The sequence below is a fragment of the Lagenorhynchus albirostris genome, chromosome 3, assembly GCF_949774975.1.
Source record: "Lagenorhynchus albirostris chromosome 3, mLagAlb1.1, whole genome shotgun sequence".
In the NCBI taxonomy this organism is placed as follows: domain Eukaryota; kingdom Metazoa; phylum Chordata; class Mammalia; order Artiodactyla; family Delphinidae; genus Lagenorhynchus; species Lagenorhynchus albirostris.
Window position 1 is genome coordinate 105,209,233 of NC_083097.1, and position 26,810 is coordinate 105,236,042.

The 26,810-nt window shown below is 38.8% G+C and overlaps 1 protein-coding gene across 1 annotated transcript in view; it reads left to right on the forward strand.

Moving 5' to 3' along the window:
- Positions 1-9,162: 9,162 nt before the first annotated feature.
- Positions 9,163-26,810, forward strand: part of PRRC1 (proline rich coiled-coil 1) — a 42,879-nt gene continuing 25,231 nt past the window's right edge. The window contains exons 1-6 of the mRNA XM_060143499.1: positions 9,163-9,280; positions 13,701-13,836; positions 14,937-15,326; positions 17,584-17,744; positions 20,308-20,410; positions 22,694-22,857. Coding sequence (XP_059999482.1) covers positions 13,722-13,836; positions 14,937-15,326; positions 17,584-17,744; positions 20,308-20,410; positions 22,694-22,857 — 933 coding nt within the window. The 5' untranslated portion in view covers positions 9,163-9,280; positions 13,701-13,721. The remainder of the gene's footprint in view (positions 9,281-13,700; positions 13,837-14,936; positions 15,327-17,583; positions 17,745-20,307; positions 20,411-22,693; positions 22,858-26,810) is intronic.

Sequence of the window (26,810 nt, forward strand, 5' to 3'; positions counted from 1 at the left end):
TTGCTTTGTAGACCACAGTAAAGCTCTGTGGAAAAGTATCACATAGCCTGGAGTGGAAGCAGGTGGGCCCTTAGGAAACTAGTGAAGATTTCCAAGGCAGAGGTGATGAAGTTGGCTAAGGCGACACCAGTACAGCAGAGGGGTGGGGTCAATACTAAGAATTTGCGAAAGGATTGGATGTGGAGGGTGAGGGAAGGGAGGAGTCAAGGATATCTCTAAGGTGTTGTTGCTTTTAAATAAACTTTAGTTTTCAGAACAGTTTTAGATTCACAGAAAAATTAAGAAGATAGTACAGAGTTCTGTTATACCCCACACCCAGTTTCCTCTGCCACTAAAACATCTTACATCAGTGCCTTTGTCACAATTAATGAACCAATAACTAAAGTCATGCTTTTATTTGGGTTTCCTTAGTTTTTACCTAATGTCCTTTTTCAGTTCCAAGATCTCACCCAGGATACTTCTGAGAGACTGAATATAAAAATGGACAACGGCCAGACCACATATAAAAATAGAACTCTGACCTGCAACCTATAGCAACCTGCCCAGGAAGCCAAATAGTAACCCCTGCAGCAATCAGCCCCAAATGACCCAGAGTTGATTAATAACTGACAGCTTCCAATTTAGGACCAACCAGAGAAAGCCAAATATGTCACATAGAATGTTGGGCTTCTAGATATCTCACCTACAGCTTCCTCATGCCACAGCCTCTAATCAGGGCATACCTGAAGCCTTCCCTTCTTTCCCCTAAAAGCTTTTCTACTGCACTGCCTGCCTTTGAGTCTCTGCCAAACAAAAGTGGTGATGGCTGACTCCCTTGCAAGCTCTGAGTAAAGAGCCTTTTCTTGTTCTTTGGGTGGCCTTTGTTTCCGCACCACATTACATTTAGTTGGCGTTGTCTCCTTAGACTCCTCTTGGCTGTAATAGTTTCTCAGACTTCCCTTACTTTTGATGAACCTGACAGTTCTGAGGAATAGTGGTCAGGGATGTTGTAGAATATATCGGTTTTTTTTTTTTTTACACCTTTATTGGAGTATAACTGCTTTACAGTGGTGTGTTAGTTTCTACTTTATAACAAAGTGAATCAGCTATACATATACATATATCCCCATATCTCTTCCCTCTTGCGTCTCCCTCCCTCTCACCCTCCCTATCCCACCCCTCTAGGTGGTCACAAAGCACTGAGCTGATCTCCCTGTGCTATGCGGCTGCTTCCCACTAGCTATCTATTTTACGTTTGGTAGTGTATATATGTCCATGCCTCTCTCTCGCTTTGTCACAGCTTACCCTCCCCCCTCCCCGTATCCTCAAGTCCATTCTCTAGTAGGTCTGTGTCTTTATTCCCGTCTTACCCCATAGAATATATCTTTATTCTCACCATCCCTCAGGATTATGGGTCTTGGGGAGGAAGAGTACAGAGGAAAGTGCCATTTTCATCACATCATATCGAGGGCAGATTCTATCAACATGACTTACCACTGTTGATGTTGACTCTGATCCAAGGTGTTTTTTACCAGAGCAAATGCAAAAGCAGAATTGCCATTCACTGGGCACGAAGAGTGTAAGTGGAGTGGGGTTATTTTGGAAACATCAAGAGTTTTAATTAGCCTCCTGATGAGACTCCTAGTTAAAGCTATTAAGTAGTTTAGAGTTTAGGAGAGAATTTATGGTTGGACACATAAATGGGGGAATCTCTGGAATATAGATAGTTTTTAAAGCCATGGACTAGTCACTAAAAATTGAAGAAGGGGTGCAAGGACTAAGTACTGGATCATTTCAATAGGAAGTTTTACTGCAAATGAGAACAGTATTGGTTTTTACTTTCCCTGTTAAAAATTTTAATCTCTTTTTCCATTATTACTTATTTTAAGTAAAATCTTCTAATAGCTCACCATTAACTATGATATTTTCTGTGCTGTTTTGCAGATGCCCTTTATCAGGTTAAAGATGCCTTCTAATTCTAGTTAACCAAGAGTTATCATGAATAAGAGTTGAACTTCATCAAATGCTTTTTTCCGTATCTATGGGTGTTATCAGATTCATTTTCTTTTAAAATTTATTAAATCATCAGTACATTCTTCTGAAATGGAACCACTCTTGCATTCCTGGGGGAAAAAAACCTAGTTAATCACAATGTATATCAATATCATCATCATCATCATCATCATTGTATCCTCCTCAATTCCATCTTCTAACATTTCATCTAGGACTTTTCATCTATGTTGGTAAGTACAATGTCTTATCAGTTTCTTTTCTTGTGTTGTTAGGAAGCCAACCATAATTAACATCCAGTATGGAAATCACTTATCTATACTTCACTTGTCAGGGGAAGAAATTGAAGCGCAGGGAAGGTAACTCCAGAGTTGCACTGCTAATTAATGGCAGTATTAGATTTCTAAGCTAGTGCATTTTCCACGTTACCCTGATGACCTGCTCAGCAGCAGTTCTAAGAGAAGTGCAAGTGGGAAGACACCAAATGGCTGTGTACATGCAGTTGGGTTGGTATGTGGTATGTGAACTGGAGTCATTAATCTCCTAGGCTGTCTTCCCAAAATTTCAATTCTAAGCCTTAGAGAAAATGCTGAATTGCCAAAAGAATGAATACAAGTTCTGAGTTTTAAACATTGTTTGAAAATGAATGTGCTTGTAAGAACAACTGTTTTATATTTCCTTTTCTTTTCTAAACTATTATATAAAACCTAGAGGGGAAAAGTGGAGTGTTCTGTAAATCCAAAGACTTGAGAATCAATACTACAGGTATAAATATTTAGGAGTTATTATGCTTCGGGAACACTTAGTTAAAATTATGCAAACTAAACTTTGTAAGAAAAAAAAGTCTAGAAAAAAATTAGAATCCTTTGTAATATGTTACTGCATATTATCAGTGTGTTTTTTGTTCTTGTTTTTGCCAGATAACTCATTTCAGTTGCATGGTTTCTTGTTCAAAGTAAAATTTCAAATTTTCCAAAGGAAGCATATTTGCTCAGCCACCTACATGATTATTTTTAGCAAAATAATATTTAGGGGAGAAAAAAAAAGATGATTTTAAGTACTTTTTGCAATGTGTGTTCTACACATGGATCTTCACAGAAAGTTCAAATCAATTCAAAAAAGTTCATAGAATACTCATATAAACATTTGTTTTTTAAATTAATTTTTATTGGATTATAGTTGATTTACAATGTTGTGTTAGTTGCTGCTGTACAGCAAAGTGAATCAGTTATACATATACATATATCCACTTGTTTTTGGATTCCATTCCCATATAGGTCATTAAAGAGTACTGAGTAGAGTTCCCTGTGCTATACAGTAGGTCCTTATTAGTTATCTATTATATATATAGTAGTGTGTATACGTCAATTCCAATCTCCCAATTTATCCCTCCCCCTCTTACCATAAGTTTGTTTTCTACATCTGTAACTCTATTTCTGTTTTGTAAATAGGTTCGTTTGTACCATTTTTTTAGAGTCCACATATAAGCGATATCATATGATGTTTGTCTTTCTTTGTCTGACTTACTTCACTTAGTATGATAATCTCGAGGTCCATCCATGTTGCTGCAAATGGCATTATTTCATTCTTTATTTATGGCTGAGTAATATTCCATTGTATATATGTGCCACATCTTCTTTATCCATTCATCTGTCGATGGACATTTAGGTTGCTTCCATGTCCTGGCTATTGTAAATAGTGCTCAATGAACATTGGGATACATGTACCTTTTCAAATTATGGTTTTCTCTGGATATATGCCCAGGAATGGATTGCTGGATAATACGGTAGCTCTATATTTTTAGTTTTTTAAAGAACCTCCATACTGCTCTCCACAGTGGCTGTACCAATTTACATTCCCACCAACAGTGTAGGAGGGTTCTCTTTTCTCCACACCCTCTCCAGCATTTACTGTTTGTAGGGAATTTTAAAAAAAATTTTTATTGGAGTATAGTTGATTTACAATGTTGTGTTACTTTCTGCTGTACAGCAAAGTGAATCAGTTATATGTATCCATATATATATATATATATATCTCCACTCTTTTTTAGATTCTTTTCCCATATAGGTCATTACAGAGTATTGAGTAGAGTTCTCTGTGCTATACAGTACATCTTTATTAGTTATCTATTTTATATATAGTAGTGTGTATACATCCATCCCGATCTCCTAATTTATCCCTCCCCCCCTTACTGCCTGGTAACCATAAGTGTGTTTTCTACATCTGTAACTCTATTTTTGTTTTGTAGATAAGTTCATTTGTACCATTTTTTTTTAGAGTCCACATATAAGTGATATCATGTAATATTTTTCTTTCTTGTTTGTAGATTTTTTGATGATGGCCATTCTGACTGGCATGAGGTGATACCTCATTGTGGTTTTGATTTGCATTTCTCTAATAATTAGTGATGTTGAGCATCTTTTCATGTGCTTTTTAGCCATCTGTATGTATTCTTTGGAGAAATGTCTATTTAGATCTTCTGCCCATTTTTTGATAGGGTTGTTTGTTTTTTTGATATTGAGCTGCATGAGCTGTTTGTATATTTTGGAGATTAATCCCTTGTCAGTTGATTTGTTTGCAAATATTTTCTCCCATTCTGAGGGTTGTCTTTTTGTTTTGTTTATGGTTTCCTCTGCTGTGCAAAAGCTTTTAGGTTTAATTAGGTCCCACTTGTTTATTTTTGTTTTTATTTTCATTACTCTAGGAGGTGGATTGAAAACGATCTTGCTGCAATTTATGTTAAAGAGTGTTCTGCCTATGTTTTCCTCTAAAAATGTTATAGTGTCCAGCCTTACATTTAGGTCTTTAACCTATTTTGAGTTTATTTTTGTGTATGGTGTTATAAAATGTTCTGATTTCATTCTTTTACATGTAGCTGTCCAGTTTTCCCAGCACCACTTATTGAAGAGACTGTCTTTTCTCCATCGTATATTCTTGCCTCTTTTGTCATAGATTAGGTGACCATAGGTGCATGCGTTTATCTCTGGACTTTCTATCCTCTTCCATTGATCTATATTTCTGTTTTTGTGCCAGTGCCATACATACTACAAAGCTACAGTCATCAAAATAGTATAGTCTGAAGTCAGGGAACCTGATTCCTCCAGCTCTGTTTTCCTTTCTCAAGATTGCTTTGGCTGTTGGGGGTTTAACACCTACCATTCTGAAACTCTTCCAAAATATTGCAGAGGAAGGAACACTTCCAAGCTCACTCTACGAGGCCACCATCACCCCAAAACCAAAGCCAGACAAAGATATCACACAAAAAAAGAAAATTACAGGCCAATATCACTGATGAACGTAGATGCAAAAATCCTCAACAAAATACTAGCAAACCAAATCCAACAACACATTAAAAGGATCATACACCATGAATTATCCCAGGGATACAGGATACTTCAACATATGTAAATCAATCAATGTGATACACCACATTAACAAGCAGAAGGATAAAAACCATGATCATCTCAATAGATGCAGAAAAAGTTTTTGACAAAATTCAACACCCATTTATGATAAAAACTCTCCAGAAAGTGGACATAGAGGGAACATACCTCAACATAATAAAGGCCATATATGACAAACCCACAGCAAACATTATTTTCAATGGTGAAAAACTGAAAGCATTTCCTCTAAGGTCAGGAACAAGATAAAGATGTCCACTCTCTCCACTTTTATTCAACATAGTTTTGGAAGTCCTAGCCACAGCAATCAGAGAAGAAAAAGAAATAAAAGGAATGCAGGTTGGAAAAGAAGAAGTAAAAATGTCATTGTCTGCAGATAACATGTCACTCTATGTAAACATGTGAATATATTGGGATTTTTTTATTTTTTATTTTTTTTTAAATTTTATTTATTTTTTTATTTATTTTTGACTGTGTTGGGTCTTCGTTTCTGTGCGAGGGCTTTCTCTAGTTGCGGCAAGTGGGGGCCACTCCTCATCGCGGTGCGTGGGCCTCTCACTATCGCGGCCTCTCTTGTTGCGGAGCACAGGCTCCAGACGCACAGGCTCAGTAATTGTGGCTCATGGGGCCAGCTGCTCCGCGGCATGTGGGATCTTCCCAGACCAGGGCTCGAACCCGTGTCCCCTGCATTGGCAGGCAGATTCTCAACCACTGCGCCACCAGGGAAGCCCTATATTGGGATTTTAAAGACAAAGTTATTGCCATCAAGGAGCTTATAAATGAACAGTGAATATAGACAAAATCAACAAAAATGCAACGCATGAAGGTTTATAATGGAAGAAAACTTTGAGCTGGGCCTTGAAAAATGAGGATTCCTCATTTGGTGGAAAGGGAAAAGGCATTTCAGGCAGAGGGACTGATCAGAGCAAAGGCACATGGTTTCAGGAGGGGGCATATCCTTGAGGCTGGTGCCTGGAGAATATGGAGGAAGATGCAGGAAGAGGAGAAGAGTCTAGAAAATAAGGATAAGTTGAGTTTTTAAGATTTTACCATGCAGGCAATGAGGAGTCAGAGTGTTTTTATAAATCCATATTTTAGAAAGATAAGTTAGTTTTTTGAAGCAAACTGTAGTGGACTCTGGTAATGATGATTACGTGTGTTCAGGTGAGGAGCAGGTACTGACATTTCCACACTGTAACTCACATGTGCAAAGAGAGTAAATTTTTTTTTTTTTCAAGAAGATGTTAGGGGTAGGAGTTTATTTATTTATTTATTTATTTTTGCTGTGTTGGGTCTTTGTTTCTGTGCGAGGGCTTTCTCTAGTTGTGGCAAGCGGGGGCTACTCTTCATCGTGGTGCGCGTGCCTCTCACTATTGCTGCCTCTCTTGCTGCAGAGCACAGGCTCCAGATGTGCAGGCTCAGTAGTTGTGGCTCATGGGCCCAGTTGCTCTGCAGCATGTGAGATCTTCCCAGACTAGGGCTCGAACCCGTGTCCCCTGCATCGGCAGGCAGATTCTCAACCACTGCGCCACCAAGGAAGCCCGAGGGTATCTTAATATCTCTGTAACTAGGATAAGCACAAGACTTATTGTCCAAATTGGAACACTTTTTTTTTGCGGTACGCAGGCCTCTCACTGTTGTGGCCTCTCCCGTTGCGGAGCACAGGCTCCGGACACGCAGGCCCAGCGGCCATGGCTCACGGGCCCAGCCGCTCCGCAGCATGTGGGATCTTCCTGGACCGGGGCACGAACCCGTGTCCCCTGCATCGGCAGGCGGACTCTCAACCAATGTGCTACCAGGGAAGCCCAATTTCTGTTGCTTTTAGCCAACCAGTTGTGGTAATTTTTTTTGGCAGTCTTAGGAAACTAATACAGCTACATCCAATCGATCAGTAAATCATGACAGCTTAACCTTCAAAATATGTCCACACCATGTACCCGCTCTGCCCTCATCCCATTAGTTCCTCTAAGGCACCATCATCTCATTATGATCACTCTGCTTTAGTCTTTGCACCTGCCTACAGTCCACACAGCAATCAGAATATGATTGAAAACTGAAGTCAAGTCTTGTCTCTCCTCTGGTCAATACCTTCCACCTGCTTCTCATTTCTCTCAATATAACCCGAAGGCCTTAAGATGGCCTACAAGGCTGGCTACGATTTGGCCCGGCTATCTCTCTGACCTCATTTCTTACCACCTTCTCAGTCCCGATTTCCTTCTTGTTCTGCAAGTTTGCCAGTCACCCTCCCTCACAGCCTTTGCACGCTCTTCCTTCTGTTCAGAGAACCACAGGGCTGCTTCCTTATGATCTGTACTCAAATCGCACCTCCTCAGAGAAGCCTTGCACATCTGTCTTATCCAAAGTGGCCTACCCCAATTACTGTCAATAATAATCACCCTACTGACTTTCCTCAAAGTGCCCACCACAAACAGTACTTAGTTCTTTTATTTTCCTGCTCATAGCCTGCCTCTCCTGTGAGAAGATCTGCCTCTCAGTGTAAGGATCTTGTCTGTCTTGTTCATTGCTACATTTCCAGTACTGATGCTCAGCACATTGCAGCCACTAATAAATATTTGTTGAATGAATGAAGAAAGGAACAGTTCTTATAGCTATTAAGGGTGTAGACCAAAGAGAATAGAGATGCTAACTATTTTCAACACCAACCCAAACAGCACTTTCTGGTGAGTAACCTAGACAGCCATCTACACACATTCTCAGCGGGTGGGATAAAAGTCACTGCCAAAGGGAACAACCCCCTGCAGCTGCAAGTCATTTTGTCTGAAATTAGGGCATAGTTAAGTAGTATTAACGTTTCAGTGAGGTATTGGAATTTTTAAATGCTTTCAGCTGTCAAGTCCGGGATATTATATTAATGCTAAATCTACAAATGAGTTCCTGAAGGAATTTGGGAACAATAAAAACAAGTTTTTCATGTGTTTACCTCTCAGTTTAAAAAGTGCTTTCGTATGTCTTATTTTAACTCTGTTACCTGCTTGATTAGAGATGGCAAACAACATTATTCCTATCTTACAGATGGAATATTGAGACTTAGGAAGAATAAGTGACCTATACAAGGTCCCATGACTGCTCAAGTGGCATTAGGGCACTCCTGGACCTAAACAGGACTTCTGATTGCAAATTCTTTAGATTCCTCCATTGCACTCTATTCATTGATTTATTTAGTGTACATTATTGAGCACCGACTTTCAGGAACTGTTTTAAGTGCAGCACGTAAGGTTAAGAAAGTGGATAATCTTTGGTTTTCCATTAAAAAAAAGAATGTGTAATACATGAACTTTGGGGGGGAAATCAGTATGGTAGCTGCCACCGTGCTCTCTCTCTTTCTTGATGCAACCGCTATTATTTGGAAATCTTTGAAAATACATAGGATAAGTCTCCTGTTTCCGGAGCAAGGTCCTTCCTGGAGGCGGGGACTGGACTGGACGACCCGGGCTGGTTCATCGTCATCCCCGCGGGCGGCCACGGCACAGAGTAAGTGAGCTACACCCGGTAACAAGGGTTCCATTCTCGCGTACGGAGGTTGCGGCGTGGAAAGTTGGGCAGCTCTGCTGCAGAATGCTCCTAGAGCTGGGCAGCACCCACCCCTGCGGGCAGGAGGATCTTTGGCCCCAAGTACTCCAGCAGGTTAAATTTGCGGCCACGGGTCGGGGCTCCGGGCGAGCGAGACGGGGCGTGGCGCGGGGCGGGGCGGCGCGCGGCCGACGTGGCAGCGCAGGGAAGTGCACCTACGGTGGCCATCTTGGAGGCGGGGGCGTGCGCGGCGAGCGGTTTCCTGCATCTTGCTCGTCTTCTCGTAGTCGTAGTCCTACAGCTCAGCCTCCGTAGTCCCCGCTTTTCACTGCCACGCAGACACTCTCTCCGGCCCGCAGGTGAGCGTCAGCCTGGCAGTAACGCGGGTGCATGCGGGCGGCCGGACGGGACGCGGGCTCCCAAACCGGTGCCCAGGGGCGCCGTGGTGCGAGGTGGGCGGGCCGGCAGGCGCCCCGAGAGCGAGGGTAGTTTGGGAGTTACGCCGTCGTGCAGTCCGGCCGCGGGCCGTGGGTGCATGCAGGGTTCAGGGTGCGCTTCGAGAGGCAAGCTGTTCCCGCCGCGGCTTACACGGTGGGTGCGGCCCGGGGGTCTTATCCGGCACTTTGCTCCAGTTCCGGGACCGGCGCCGGCGCCCCGGGTTGTTTGGCTCCTCCTTCCACCGCGCTGGCCGGAGGGGAGATAAGGAGGCAGGAGCCCATTGACCTTAGCTCGGCCCGGCGCGGCCTGGAGACGTGGCAGAGCTTGGGGAGAGGCCGCTACCGCCTGGGAGACTCCTAGGTCAGCAAACGGGGACGGGCAATGGGATGTAGCTTCCTTTCCGGTGGGTTCCCCCATCGGTGCCTAGCGCCGCTCCAGAGGGCTTTTGGACTGTGCTGTCTCTTTGTTCGTTCCTGGGAACTGCTTCGGGCAAGTTTGCCGGATAGCCTGTTCTGTAGATTGGCAGAATTTGTCCAATCCAAGAGAGTTTTTGTCATTCCAAGTAGTTATTTTAAGAGACAACATGTAGATTTCTGCGAACGTGACGCATTTTGGCATTCCAGTCTTTTCCCTGTACAGCTGCTATTTTGTCAGTGAACGTTTATGGAAGTTATTTTGGGATAAGAAGTGGGAATGCAGAGACAAAACTCAGACCTTCCTGTAGCAGTGCTCACTAAAGGGTAGTAGAGGTTATGTTTTGAACCGGTAATTAACAATAATCGCTTTTAACAAGCTTTTACATTTATCAAACCTTTTCTTGTATCTTTATAAGTAACCACCTACTTTTTTTAACTGAAGAACCAAGGCACAAGCAAATTGGAAGATCAGGGTCGGTCCAGAGACTGAGCACTCAATTTTCCAAGCCATTTCCATCACTTTTTTTCCCATCACTTTTTGTTTAATGCTGATACATTAATATCCTTTTTGTGTCGAGAATGAGCACTAGAACCTTTACCAACTCTGACATTTTGCTGTTACTTTTATCACAAGAGCTTTTCTTTAGTAAAAGGTATGTTTATGCATCCAAAATTTACCCAATATTGTCATTAAGCCAATTCTCAAATAGTGTGGCTTTTAAAGACAGAAAGAAATTGACCAATTATTCCATTTTATGGGTTGTATTCATTGTACAGGTTCTTTTGCAAATGCATTAATTAATATTTATCTTTAAATATGATTTCTACTAATTACTGTGAGAATTGGTAGCATCTGTAGGAGGAAGATGAATAACCAGTAGAAAAATGAGATGAAGAAAAGAGGTAGCTTTATCAGGGGGTGATAAAGTCCCCAGAAGGCCATTCTGTCCCTAATTATCTTTGTCTGTAGGTATTGAATGAAAGGATTTTGCTTCCCTGGATATGTGTTTTCTACTTACTGCCATAGATCTTTCCTCTACATTCACAACAGAACTTTTTGAAAGTGTTGTACACATTTGCTTCACCTCACACCTCAGTCCAGCTGAAATTGGCTTCTATCCCCACCCCTCCTATGGAAACGGCTCTCACTAGGTTTCATCTCCAGTTTGGCAAATCTATTGACTTTTTCATATATCATCCTATTTGTCTTTTCTGTAGCATTTGATACTGTTGCCCATTCCTACCTTGAAACACTCTTCTCTGGCTTTTGGACACCACAGCCTCCTGGTTTTCTTCCTATCTTTCTGGTCTTTCATTCTTCTCTGCAGGCTGTTTTTTTCCTCCTGGGCTCTTCCTCAAGGGTTCGTTGGGCCATCTTCTTTTTTCTCCTGGTCTTCTCATAGAATCTCTTTTCAGCACATGGCTTTAGAGACTATCAGTAAACTGATGAAGCCCGCATTTATGTGGTTGCTGAGCTGCAGACCAAGTCACCAGTACTTGGACGTTTCAAGGAGCTTGAACTTAGCAGGTCCAGTATTAAATACTGCATAATCCCTCCTCTCCCAGGATGTCAGACATACACCTTGACCTCCTCCAGTGATCCCTGTCTCACTGAATGGCACCACCGTCTCTCCAGTTGTGCAAGTCATGCCTCTCCCCCTCCTGGACCCCATATCCAGTCAGTCACTGAGTGTTAACCACCTAAACATTTCTTGAGTCTGTCCACTCTCTCCATCTCCACTATCATCACTTTAGTCTGGGGCCAGATAACTCTTTCTTGTGGAGGCATCCTGTGCATTGTAGGATTTTTAGCAGTATCCCCAGCCTTTACCTACTAGATACCAGTAATACCCCCTAGTTCTGACAAGCAAATATGTCTCCAGACATTGCCAGATGACCCTTGGGGGGAGAGGGGCAGAATCACCCTCCTCCACTCCCCATTTGAGAATCACTAACCTAGGACGTTATTTGAACTACTTCTATATCCTTCTTAATGGTCTCTCTGCATCTACTCTGACTGCCCTAAGGCACAAACTGCATACTGTGGTCAGAGGAATTTTTCCAAAACCCAAATATGAATGGCCAAAAGCTGGAATCAGCCTAAATGTCCTTCAACAAATAAATGGATAAGCAAACAGTGGTACAACTATAAAATGGAATACTCTTCAGCAATAAAGAACCAACCATTGATATATCCAACAATTTGGATGGATCTTAAGAGCATTCTGTGGAGTGAAAAAAGCCAATCTCGGAAAGTTGTGTGCTGTATGATTCTATTTACATAACATTCATGAAATGAGAAAATGGTAGAGAACAGTCGGTTGCCAGAGCTTATCGTTGATGAGAGGGTGTGACCAAGGAGCAGCATGTGGGAGTTTCGTTGGGGTGATGGAACAGTTCTGTGTCCTGATTGTGGTGGTAGCTACATGAGTCAGTGCATATGATGAAACTTCATAGAACCACACACACACACACACACACACACACACACACACACGAATGTAAAAACAGGTGAAATCCAAATAAGGTCTGTAGTTCAGTTGCTCGCATTGTGCCAATGTTAATTTCCTGGGTTTTATCACGTAGTCTAGTTACATAGGATGCCATCATGGGCAGAAACCGGGTTTAAGGTACTCATGAAGTCTGCTCTATTTTGGCATCTTCTTGTGAATCTGAAATTTCTTTAAAAAAGTGAAAAGACCCAATGTGTCATTCCCAGTTTGAATGCCCCACAGTGAGTTTCTGTTCTTAAAAGACCCAGCTCTTTAATTTGGCTTAGACGTGTCAGCGCAGTCTGAGTTCTTCTCCATGTCTCCGGTCCTCATTATTCCTTTCTGCTGCATGCGTTTTCTTGAATGTGTCAGTGTCCCTCAACCTTCCAGGGCCTTTATACCTTCTCTGTATTCACTTTTTCTGGCATGTGCCCTCTTTAGCTCCTTTCCCTTGCCTAATTAAATTCTGATCGTCCCTCAGATCTCAGCTTATATGTGACTTCCTTGGGGAACCCTTTTCTGTCCGCAAGTCAAAACCATATTCCCAGCGAGCAGAGTTGTTCCTGCTCTCAGAGCACATCATTCAGGCTATAGTTCATTGTTATGTTGCTGTCATTGTTTGACTGTCTACCGGACCGGACTTTAAGTATCCCGTTTGTTTTGCTTACACTGTATTTCCAGAGGCATCAGTACAGTGCTTGGCAAGTGGTTGACCGTTACTGAATATTTGTTAAATGAGTAAAAACTTCAAAAACTTAATTTGGTAGCTTTAGAAGTTTTGATTTTATACTTGAGGCAGGCTTGAAAATTTGTAATTTTTAAGGAAGTTTTCCCACATTTTGTAACCCATTTTTGACTGTTAGGTCAAAATGCTATCTAGTGGCATTTTTGCTACAGTTAAAATTTCTAAAACCCAAGACATCATTTAGCCATTATGGGGCACATTTTAGAGTGTAGACTAAGAAAACCTGGGAATTGAACACAGTAAAAAATTTTTTTTTACTGTTAACAGGAGTAGCCCTCATACACTGCTTAATGAGAGAGGAAGTGTTTCAAGAATACTTTAAATAACTTATTTTTATTTTAAAAGTAATAGTGACTGGAATCTAGATATAAATCTACCATGCATCCATGTGGCAGAAATTAAGTTAATTTACTATTTGAAATATATTGGGTAATTAATTACTTAGTTAACGTAAAATTATTTCTCAGTAATGGATTAGGTGTGTGAAAATGTCTCAGATTGTTTGCACGCTAAATATTCTCACAGACTATTAGGAATTTTGACAAACCCTTCACCTGGAGATAAGTGGCATTATAAACAGTAAAGACAGACATCTGTCTGTTGATTATTTTAAAAAACTATTCTCTAACTATACAAGGTTTAAAAATACAGTTTTTATTACTGTGTAATATTTATTATATTTTTACAGTTTTACCGTAATTGAAGAAAAATGATGGAAGAGAGTGGAATAGAGACAACACCACCTGGGACTCCTCCACCAAGTTCAGCAGGACTGGCTGTCGCTGCCACAGCGGCACAGCCGTCTTCCCCCCCAGCCCCTTTAGGTACGTGCAGTTGTCTAGCATCAGTATGTTTTGAGGTTAGTCAAGATACTGTTATCTTTTCTCAGAGTCATTTAAAAAAGGCATAGAGGCATACCTCAGACATACTGTGAGTTCAGTTCCAGACCAGTACAATAAAGTGAATATTGCAATAAAGTGAGTCACATGAATTTTTTTGTTTCCCAGTGCATATAAAAACTATGGTTACACTATACTGTAGTCTGTTAAGTGTGCAATATATTATGTCAAAAAAAAGAATGTACGTACCTTAAGTAAAAACTTTGCTAAAGTATTGTTTAAAAATGCTGATCATCATCTGAGCTTTTAGCGAGTTGTCATCTGTTTGCATTAGTAACATCAAAGATCACAGATCACCATAACAAATATAATAATAATGAAAAAGTTTGAAATGTGAGCGTTACTAAAATGTCACACAGAGACACGAAGAACAAATGCTGTTGGGAAAAATGGTGCCGATAGACTTGCTTCACACAAGGGTTGCCACAACCCTTCAATTTGTAAAGTGGAGCAAAATAAAATGAGATGTGCCTGTATATTAAAAATTCTGTAATCTTTGCCAGGATGAAGGGAGATAGCCTTTTTTAATTTAAGCCCAAAGACAGAAAACATATATGTTTTGCCTTATCCTAACTTTCGTTTTTTATGTTCATACTGACTAGAAATCTTCTTTGTTATGACAGAGATATCCTAAAAAGTATGTGTTAGCTTTGTCTAATGTTCTGTGACTTTGTGGTGATTAACCTTCTGACCAAAGTTTGAGCCTTAAATTGTGAGGTTTTATGCTCATATCAGCAGGGATGAAAAACGGCTTTATTTTATTAAAAGCACATCAAAACAAACAAAAACACAAAGGTCTGCAATACAATAACTTAATTTTACATATCTGCTGCTTTTACTGATGGGAGTTGAAAGTCATTTGCACTCAGTCATAGTCATATATTTCACATCACACATTTAAAAATAACTCTTGGGATAGGGTCTGTTAAATTTTAAAATTTTCCAAGAAGACAGTAATGAGACACTTTGAAAACTAAGTGAAAAACATTTCACTGACGCACTTTTTCCTGCCCTCCTTTTTCTAGCTGCGGCCAGCTCTTTCTCTTCTCCAAGCGTGTCCTCTGTGCAGCCCCCGCCGCCACACGCTTTCTCCACCCCTCAGCAGTCCCTGCCTCCTGTGAGGCCTTCGCCACCCTTGCCCTTTGTGCCTCCTTCACCGGTTCCTTCTGGTCCTCCACTCATTACCTCTTTACCACCTCATGTTTCTCCACCAACTGCTGCTGCCTTCAGTAACCCTCCTTTACCCCACTTCCCACCTTCCACTTCTGCCCCAAACACTCTCTTATCTGCCCCTGCTTCGGGTCCTCCTACATCAGGATTCTCTGTCGGCTCAGCCTATGACATTACACGAGGACATGCAGGAAGAGCTCCCCAGACACCCCTGATGCCGTCTTTTTCTGCACCTCCGGTGACAGGTAATTCTCTCTCTCACTGATACTTTGAAACAAGTGGTTATGGTGAATGTTTTATTTTTTTTTTAAACAGCTTTATTAAGGTATAATTCACATACAATTCAACCCTTTCATGTGTACAGTTTAATAGTTGTTACTGTGTTTATCGAGTTGTGCAGCCATCACCAAAATCAATTTTAGAACCTTTTAATCAGCCCCAAAGAAACCCCATACCTGTTAGCTGTCACTCCCTACTTCCTCCCAATCCTCATGGCCCTCAGAACCACTAATCTACTTTCTGTTTCTATGAATTTGCTTATTTTGAACAGTTCATATAAATGGACTCATAATATGTGTCTTTTGTGACTTAGTGTAATATTTTCAAGATTCATCCATGTTGTAGCATGTGTCAGAACTTCCCTTTTAAGACTGAATAATATTCCATTGTATGGATGTACCACGTTGTGTTTATGCATTTCATCAGTTGATAAACTGTTGGGTTGTTTGCACTTTTTGCCTATTGTGAATACTGATTCTATGAACCTTTGTGTGCAAGGTTTTATGTGAACATGTTTTCATTTCTCTTGGGTTTATACCTAGGTGCAGAATTGCTGACTTTTTTTTCCTGGAGGGTTTTTTTTTTTTTAACTGAAGTATAGTTGCTTTATAACATTGTGTTAGTTTCAGGTGTACAGCATAGTTATTCAGTTATACATATATCTATATTCTTTTTCAGATTCTTTTCCATTATAGGTTATTACAAGATTTTGAGTAGAGTTCCGTGTGCTATACAGTAGGTCCTTGTTGTTTATCTGTTTTATATATAGTAGTGTGTATCTGTTAATCCCAAACTCCTGATTTACCCACCTCCTTCTCCTTTGATAACCATAAGGTTTTTTTGTATGTCTGTGAGTCTATTTCTGTTTTGTAAATAAGTTCATTTGCACCATTTTTTAGATTCCACATATAAGTGATACCATATGATACTTGTCTTTGTCTGACTTACTTCACTTAGTATGATAATCTCTAGGTATATCCATGTTGCTGCAAATGGCAGTATTTCATTCTTTTTTATGGCTGAGTAACGTTCCATTGTATATGTGTGTATATATATATATATCTCTCTCCATTCATTTGTCGATGGACATTCAGGTTGCTTTCATGTCTTGGCTGTTGTAAATAGTGCTGTGCTGTGAACACTGGGGTCCATGTCAGAATTGCTGACTTTTGAACAACTACCAGACTATTTCCCAAAGCAGCTGCACCATTTTACTTTCTCACCAGCAGTGTATGAGGGGTCCTGTTACTGTGCATGAATGTTTCATTCCCTTTTCCTTGATCTCCAGGGCTTCCTGTTTTCATTTAAATTATTAAAATAAAGCTGATGTTACTTAATATATGATTTTTATATGATATAAAACTTAGTACATGATTAGTATGTGGAATGTCAGACAGAATTCGAAACTTTTGTCCTAACATTTTGTGCAGTTATAGAGAAACATCAAGGTGAAGTCTGAGAGTTTTTTTAAAAGCTTTACTTAAAAAATTATTAGGACTGAATGGTCCAGGGAGTAGTTTTATTTAGCCAGGTAAAAGTTCAAAAACAAATAAGTGTATGTGCCATGAGTTGGTGGAATTGGACTATTTTATTTTCTACGTCAGTTACACATACTTTTTCGACTTCCCAGGAATGGTTATTGGAAATCAATATCAAAACTTCATCCTGTCATATTCTATTGTTTCTCATTTTAGGAAAAGAAACAATTTTGTTGTGATTTTATAATCCAACTTGGCTTGTCTACCTTAACAAATAAAAATTTTTCGAGAGTACAAGTATGACACCCATGTGTATGTGATTTTTTTTTGAGTTAAAATAGGGTATGTGGATATGTTTACTAATTTTTACATGCTTTTTGTATGATGGGCTTGAGTGCTCATATCAGCTATTTTTATGCTTTAAAGAGATTCAAACTGTAGCTGTCTGCATCCAAGTGCTCATAGGGCAAACATGAAGTACTTTTGGATGTATATTTTCTGTCCATTTTCAGGGCACTTGGTGTAAGCTTATGAAGAGGGAAAGAAATTTCTTCTTTGGAATTTTGTATATTTTATAAAGGTTTAGGTGATTCTTTGAGCTCATATCTCAGTGTTGAAATGCCTGAGTATATAGTTACATTACTAAAGCTGTTTTGAACTACTCATCTCATATGTTGTATCTTCTTTTTATAGGAAATAGTTTATGGAATAAATTACATATATTGACATTTTTGCCATTAACTAGGTATTTTGCCAACTCCCATTACTCAGCAAGCTGGTTTGACGTCTCTGGCACAGGGAACTGGAACCGCATCAGCCATAACTTTTCCAGAGCAGCAAGAAGATCCTAGAATTGGCAGAGGGCAGGATGAAGCATCTGCTGGTGGACTCTGGGGTTTTATTAAGGTAAGGGGTGTTTACTTTAAAAATCACGTTTAATTTTTTAATTATAAAACTAACATATTCATTAGAGAGAATTTTGAAAATACAAAGAGGTGTAAGGAAAAATTAAAATACCTTTTATTCTTATTACACTTTTTCTATAGTTTCTCTGTCTTTTGGATGCGCATATCTATGTAAATCTATCTCTTTTTTAGTGAAAAGCAAACTGGAGTAGTGACACGTGGACACAATTTTGTGTCTTTTGTTTGTCTACCTAGCGTGTATCATGAACATCTTCCCAGCTATAATTCTTCAGGCTACTTTGCCCAACATGTCATTGCATTTATTTCCCATGTTTTATTTCACTTACCTGTTATTGGCATTTTCTAATTGTAATTCTTATTAATTAAATTATGATGAGCACTCTTGTATGCCAATCTTTATGTGCATCTCTGTTTTATCAGAGTTAATTCTTGGTAAATGTCGGTGTGGACATTTTAAAAATTACTGATACATATTGCTCTCCAGGAAGGTTATACCAAGATACACTGTCATAACATCATTCATTTGCCAGCAGTGATTTTATTAATTGAAATGTAGTATTTTCTAATTTGATAGGCAAAAAAATAATACGTTGTTTAAATTTGCATTTCTTTGTTACTCAATTTGAACTTCATTTAATGTGATTTTTGGCCATTTGTATTTTTATTTTGTGAAGTCTATATTCATGTTCTTTGCTCAGTTTTGAATTGGGATGATTTTCTTTTTTAATGAATTGATAAGAACTCTTAATGTAAGAAGAATATTTTATTATATGCTATCATATGTTGCAGTAGCCTCCATTTTTATCTTACATTTCAACTTTATTATGCTTTATTGACACAAAGCCTTCTAAATTTTGGGGAGTCATTTCTATCAATTTTTTTTTCAATTTTTTTAAATGTTAAAAATCACATTTACCTACTATATTATATGATAATTATTTTTTTATGATTTCTTCTAATTTTCTTGTGGTTTCATTTTTTTTACTTACCAAGTTGGTATAGCTGATACTTACTTTATTATATGAGGTAGAAATCAAACTTAATTTTTTTCCAACCACTTAATCGACTGTTCCAAAATCATATCCCAGTGATTTGATATGTTACCTTTACCTTAGTTACTAAATTGTGTGTTAACCTCAGTTTCTGCACTCTGTATTTTATTTCACTGCTTTGCCTGTCCTTGCAACAGTACCACACTATTTTAATTATTGTAACTGTTTATTTATTACACTAATATTTATTGAAAGCCTACTCTGTGCTGAGGTGGGGATGAAGAGTATTCAGAGATGAGTCAGATAGAAAAGTCAGTCTGAGTCTCTGCATTCATAAAGGCAGATCAGCATTTGGTTGTGTAAGTTTGCTGTTTTCAGAATTTTTCTTTGCTGGTCTTTTCTATTTATTTTTCTTAATGAATTTTAGAATCGCTTTGTCAAGTTCCCCTCAATATTCTGAGGGTTTGGCTGCAATTTAATTACATGTTAAACATATTTTTAAATTGGTAGCTGGTTAAACTGATTTACAGCGTTTGAGTTTTATGTATCAGAAAGATGGCATTTTTCTAAGCTTGCTTCTTTATATCACTTTGTGCTTTTTAAAGGTCTTCTTTATGTAGAGACTGTCACTTCTTTTCCTCGTTAAGAGCATGTGTCAGCATGTCAGTTACCAGTTGTAATACTCAGTTCAACCCTACAGATCTTGTAAATAACTCTTCTAATATTCAGCATAAGATGGGTGGACAGTCTTAAATATCAGTGTTATGAACTCATCTGTTTTTCTGAATCTCCTTAGTTTAGTAGTAGGTGGGACAGGTGGAATCATGGCCTGTTAGCCAGATGCCATTTCTAAGTCTCTTTGACTGTGGAAGAAGCATAGATGGAAGGAAATAGTCAGATCTGGTTCCTTCTGTCTAATAGTGTGGTTTTAGGAATTCAGAGGACTAGGTCTGGCTTTATTAAAAGGGAGAATTTGGGAACAAAACAAATAGGAAGTAGGAAAAAAGAAACTTTCATAGAACAGAGTATTATATATTAAGGTAATCAGTAACTCTGGGAAATAAAGATAAGTAATGTTTTTACTGTTTTTATTTTTATATTAGGGAACAAAATATGAGTCTTCAGAGACATCCAATTGCAGTCTTTATTTGGGACCTTGATGGACAAGTTTTGCCTAGTCTTTTATATAGATAAATAAATAGTAATGAAATGAAATAAAAATATAGGTATACATAGAAATGAAATAAACATATATACATACACACATACATATATATACAGTAAACATACTTCCCAGGCCAGTGTTGCTCGAAGTGGGGTCAGTAGATTGCTGTCAATCTATGATGAGATGAGAAGAGAAATTGAGAGGAAGCATTTTGAAATTTCATAGCAATTTGACATTGCCATAACCTTAGTTTTCTTATATTTTACAAAAGTATAGGTCTGCAATGCATTGGAAACTTAAAAAAAATTTTTTTTTTCCTCACCATCCGGTAATCATGGTGTTCTTTGCTTAGAATGAGTATTTACATGTGAATTTGTTCTGTGCAGGGTGTGGCTGGGAACCCTATGGTGAAATCTGTGCTTGATAAAACAAAACATTCAGTAGAAAGTATGATTACAACGCTGGACCCTGGCATGGCTCCATATATCAGTATGTACATAAAATAGAGCAGCATCTGCCATATAAAGTATGTGCTCATGTCAGCCACTGGGTGTAATCCCACAGGTCTTGTAATTAGTGAAAATCCTCCTATATTCTTACATTGATTGTCAGTCTTGGTTTTGATACTTTTAATTCATCTTTTTCTTAGTCACCACTAAATAAATTTTGAAAACTTCCCAGAGTGAACTTTGGAGGAGTAAAAATGATTTGAATTATTAGTATACTTACTGATTTTAATTATGAATATGGTTAGTGTTGCTTTGTATGAATTTTACCATTCATTGTTGACATTTGAAGTGTTGCTTTGTTCATATTTGGTTTTGACATTTCTCCAGTTATCTATCTTAATTAAATGTGTTTATGTGTAACTCAGGAATAAAATTTTTATAGGCTGTTAATCTATTTACTAATAATATGTCATTACTAGATTTGTTGGGAAAGCTACTTTATTGAATCCTCATTACCAAGAATCCTCCAGACGGTTAACTGGAGGATTAATTTTTTATGTACATATCCAGTAAGTGAAATAACATAATCTTTTAGCAGGATTTGTGACCAATTATTAGTAATTCTGTTGAAGATAACAATTTAGTGGCCAAAGCTATGCACCAGGTACTTGAACAGAGATTTTTCAGTAGCAATAAAAAGTCAGTAGCTTTCATAAGTCTTGAGTCTGTTGGTAATTGTCTAGTAAATGTCAAAGGGCAAGACCTAATAATGATAAGCACCATTTATTAAATGCTTGATCTGCCAGATACTAATTCCCATAAGAGCTCTGCAAGCTAGGTGTTACTTTTCTCAAGTTTTAGATGAGGAACTTGTGTTCAGAGAGCTTTATTATTATCCTAGGTTACACAACGTGGTGGAGCTAACACTTAGCTTCTTTGCTTCCCTTTAAGTGGAAAATTGAATCAAAGAATTAACTCAGCTGAATTGTTCTCTGTGTTTGTAATTGCCAGGGTTTAGAAATTGGACCCTACCATATATACTGATTTCATATATTCATAATAATCAAGTTTGACATAATTAATGCAGTATATATTTTCTTCTCTTCACAAGCTCTTATTTTTAGTGAGAAAAAGAAAGGAATTAGTATTTTTGGAGCTCTTGTTGTTTTAATGGGTACTGGGTTAGATGGTGAAATCAATTACCTTACTTAATCCTTAGAGCAAGCCCTGTGAGGTGGCAGGAACTTTTCTGTGAGGAAACAAGCTCAGTGACTTCCCCAAGGTACCGAAACTAGTTAGTGATAAAATCAGGACTCAAACCAAAGACTTTTCTCAGGCCAGTAGTCTGCATGACATCCAGAAAAAGGAAAATAAAACGGGGAGAGAAAGGTACAAAATAAAATTTCTATTATTAGAAGATATAATAACATATAATCTTCATCACCTATAAAAAGCAGTAATACTGAGTGTGAAAAAGCTATTGACAGGCAGCAAAAACGAGACCATTTGGATCTAACAAAACTCTAGTAAAACTTACCATGTTTTTATATAAATATTTTAGAAATCACCATAACAATTTCAAATGTATCAAGAAAGCACAAGAACTATTAGAAATGGACTTTGACACAGTTTCAACATTTTTTTGATTAGCTCTCCCTTTATAATCATTAAAAGTGGCATGAGTCATCACAAAAAACCGAAAAGCTTTTTGAGCTGAAGCCTAATGGAACAGTACTTAGCTAGATAGCGTTAAGAGATATGTCCCACATGGAGAAAAAAAAAAAAAGAAAAACATATAGTCTTCCTCTTCTTTCCTATGGTAACCCTTGCTTTTAGGTTTCAGTAATTTAAGAAATTCCAGTAAAGATGGGATCTGTGGAACATTGTTTCAATCAGGAAAAAAGAAATCCATATTAAAAAGCCCAGATATTTGGAAAATATTTTCAGCTGTTCCAAAAGATACTTAACTGAGGAAAAGCATTGTTTCTAGGGCAAAATATTTCACAGTACAAACAGCTTTCTTGAGAAATCTCAGAGTAAGATGCCATTAGATGACAGGGTGAAATGTGTCTGCTTGCATCAGGCAGTGTAGTGAAAAGATACAGACCTAGATCTGAGTCCTGACATCATTGCTAAGTAGCTGTGTTACCTTGGGTGAGACCTTATCAGCCTCAGTTTCCTCAGCCAATAAAAAGGTAATCTATAGCTTGCATTGTTTTGCCAGGTTAAGAGTAATTATGTAATAAAATGTTAGTGCATGGTAGTAATTATGAGAATTTCATTATTTTAATTTGGAATTGAAATTTTCTTCTGGTCTTTGTAGAATCTGGAGGTGAACTGGACATTGTAGTGACCTCAAATAAAGAAGTAAAAGTTGCCGCTGTCCGAGATGCCTTCCAGGAGGTCTTCGGCTTAGCTGTGGTGATAGGGGAAGCTGGGCAGTCCAGCATTGCCCCACAACCAGTGGGCTATGCAGCTGGATTAAAAGTGAGTAATAGAGCATCTTTTTCGGGATATAGTAGCTGGCAGTTCATTTTTTAAAATTTCTGATGATAATCCTATGGTCTGTATGGAGCTTTTGGGTTTTTACATACTGAAATATTGATTTGGTTTTTAATTAGACAATTCTGTAGTGTTAGGAAGATACAGTGGAGTTTTAATTTAAAGAAACCTAAAGTAGGTTTTGATTATCGGGGGAGGGGAGGAACCACATGCCAAGAGCACAGAAAGAGAGCAGTTTTAGTCCTGAAAGAGATCTTCTTAACCCAGTATTAACGTTTAAATCCATTACTGAAATTATAATATCCCTTGAATCCCGTAAGCTTTTTATTACTATCACTATTAATAATACTTTACACTTTATGTATTTCTTCATGGTTTATGGGATTCTCATATATTTGGAAGTTTCCAGAGTAGTAATGGGGTTCTAGTAAGCAGGTTGTAGATACACCTGACAAAGTCCCCCTTTTCCCTTGTATTTTCTGTTACGGAAAAACCCGAATGAACTTTTTGGCCAAGCCAGTACTTGATGAGGGGACTCGGCGCTCATCCAGAAAGTTTTCTTAACTTACTTTCTTTGAGTCTTCCCTTTCCCTGTCCTTTTAACTACCTTGCCTTAGAGACCTGACTAGCTGGCATATTATAGGCACAAAGCCTGTATATAACCAGAGTGTGCCAAGGTCTCAACAGCATATAGAGACCTATTAAATTACATTACCAGTAGTAATGCACTTACCAAAGGAAGACACTGCCATAGTTTTTGGTAGTGAGGGAAGAAGACCTTGTGATTAAGTCTATAGATACCTGTATAATCCCTACGTAATAGTGGCAGATAATAGAATGGCTTATTTTGAAAACAAATTTCACACACTTGCATACTCACACCACCACTTGAATATTGTACACTTTGTCTTCTGGACTGTTACCATTAAAAAATTTGTCACATACACAAGCCAATCCCATTACCATAGTAGACCTGGCCCCCTCTTGCGTGCTAAGTGCTAAAGTTCCAAGAGTTCTGCCCTCCCTCTCATACACTTTTTACCATCAGTATACAAACACGCAAAAACAAATGAACAGTTCATCAGCATGTAAACACTGCTCCCACCTTAAAAAACAAAAATAAACTAAAGAAAACCTTAACAAATTTTTTTACCTTACTTTCCCCATCACCTCCAACCGTAGGTTTTCACTTCGTTTTGCAGCAAAACTTGCAGAGAGTTGCCAACAGTTTTATCTCTAGTTTTTCTCTTCAGTCTCTTACACCCACCCCAGCCAGGCTCTCACCCTCACCCCTCCACCGAGAATGCTTTCAAGGTCGCCAATGTTGTGCATCTTGTTTGACCTACCACTGGCTTTGAGACTCCTCTGTAATGTCTTTTACGCTTGCCTTTGGGGATGCCACACTTGGTTTCTTCCCTGCCTCACAAATTCCTCTGTGCTTCCTTTGCTGGCTCCTTTTCTCCCCAACCTCCTGATGGTCTCCTTCCCTTCATCTACGTTCACTCAGTGATCTCAGCCAGTCCCACGGCTTTGAATACCAGCTGTGTGCTGACAGTTTCGAGTTTGTATCTCCAGCAGAGACCTCTCATGTAAACTAGGTTAATATAAAAGTTGCCTTTTTAATACCTTTACTTGAATGTCTCAAACTTACCATGTCTAGTACTCAACTGCTTTTCTTTCCTTCCAACCTGTCCCCCGCCGCAGCTTTCTCCATCTCAGTTGATGACGGCTCTGTCCTTCTGTTTTCTCAGTTGAGAAACCTTGGAGTCATCCTTGACTTCTCTCGTTATCCATGTCCAGTTCATCAAGAAATCTTGTTCACTGTATCTTCAGAATACATCCAGCCTCTGACTGCTTGTCACTGTCTCCATTGCTCCCACCCTGGGTGAAGCCACCACAAAGCCTTGTTGGAATCTTGGGTTCACCTCCTAACAGGTCATCCCGTTTCTACCCTTGTGGCCCTATATGTTATCCTGTTACCATAGCCACGGTAATTCTTTCAACACACAAGATCAAACCATTTCACTATTCTTTTCAGAACTTTATATTTCACTGAGTGTAAAATCCAAATTCCTTACCAAGGCTTCCACAGCCCCATGTGGCCTGGCTGAACTGGCCTTCTATTTTTTTTTTTTTTTTAAATTGAAGTATAGTTGATTTTCAGTGTTTCAGGTGTACAGCAGAGTGATTCAGTTATACCATATATATATATATATATATACACACACACACATATATGTGTATATATATCCTTTCTCAGATTCTTTTGCTTTATAGGTTATTACAGGATACTGAGTATAGTTCCTTGTTGTACAACAGTAGTTCCTTGTACAACAGTTGGTCCTTGTTATTTATCTTTTATATGTAGTAGTGTGTATCTGTTAATCTCAAATTCCTAATTTATACCCCCACCCTTTTTCCTTTGGTAACTATAAGTTTGTTTTCTATGTCTGTGAGTCTATTTCTGTTTTGTAAATAAGTTCATTTGTACTATCTTTTTAGATTCCACGTATAAGTAATATCATAAAATATTTGTCTTTCTCTGATTTACTTAGTGTGATAATCTTTAGGTCCGTCCATGTCGCTGCAAATGGCATGATTTCACTCTTTTTTATGGCTGAGTAATATTCCATTGTATATACACACCACATCTTCTTTATCCATTCATCTGTTGATGGACACTTCGTTTGCTTCCATGAGCTGACTGTTATAAATAGTGCTGCTATGAACAGTGGGGTGTGTGTATCTTTTTGAACTAGAGTTTTCATCTTTTCCAGGTATGTGCCCAGGAGTGGGACTGCTGGATCATATGGCAGCTCTATTTTTGATTTTTAGGAAACCTCCATGCTGTTCTCCACAGTGGCTGCACCAGCGGCCTTCTGCTTTTCTCTGGTCTTCCCCCTTGCTCACTCCATGCCAGCCACATTGGCCTCCTTGCAGGTCTTTGCGCTTGTCTGACAGGCTGCTCTCTTCTCACAGCCTTTTAACAGCTCTCTCTGAGCCACTCTTTCCTCATTTATCTAGTTGGTTGAGTCCCTGACCTCCTTCAAGTCTTCACTAAAATCTTCCCTCCACAGTGGGGCCTGTCCTGACCGCCCTGTTCAGTACTGCAGTCTGCACCTACCTGCCCTGCACTCCTGATCTCTCTAGCCCTCCTCTGATCTTTCTCCTATAGCAGCCAGCATCTTCTGATTTACCATATAATTTATGTTGATGTTATTTTTATTTTTTAATACTTTTTTCCCACTAGAATTAAGTTCTACAAGAGCAGAGATCTTTGTTTCGTTTACAGATATAAACTTTTAGAATAGTGCTTCATGTTCTTTAAAATGAATATCTAGCAGTCCTATTGAGATATATTGGTATAAAACCCCAAACAATAGAACTTAAAGTGCTAGGGTAAACTTTTTAAATTAATAATTTATTTCCTCAAGTAAGCAGTCTAATGCAGAAGATGTTTTCACTCTGGGATCTGTTTTGAATTTTGGTTTAACAACATGTCAGCCATATGAGAATAGAGATTTTTCCCCTTAACAGAGCTCTAGCTGCCCACCTGTTGCTATACTTTGATAGTACCTTTACCATCAAACAGTGGTCTTCAGACTTGTGTATAAGTACCTCTGGTGACATGCAAAGATTTTACAAGGTCCAGGTAGACCCAGATAGTTTTCAGGAACTCAGCTTCTCCTTCCTCAACTTCCGTATGTATGCTTTCCTAAAATTTTCTGCCTGAATACATACTTGTAATGGAGGCAACGTGCCATCTCCTTTCTCATCTCCTCTTCATAAGCTCTGACCTCTCCCATTAGAAAATAAAGATATACTGCTCACCCACTGATTGCCTCGGAACCTAAAATCCTCCTGAGTGTCATACGAAGGGACAATTCAAAATAATGTTTTAGATGTTAAGAATGCAAATGACATAATGACTCGGTAAA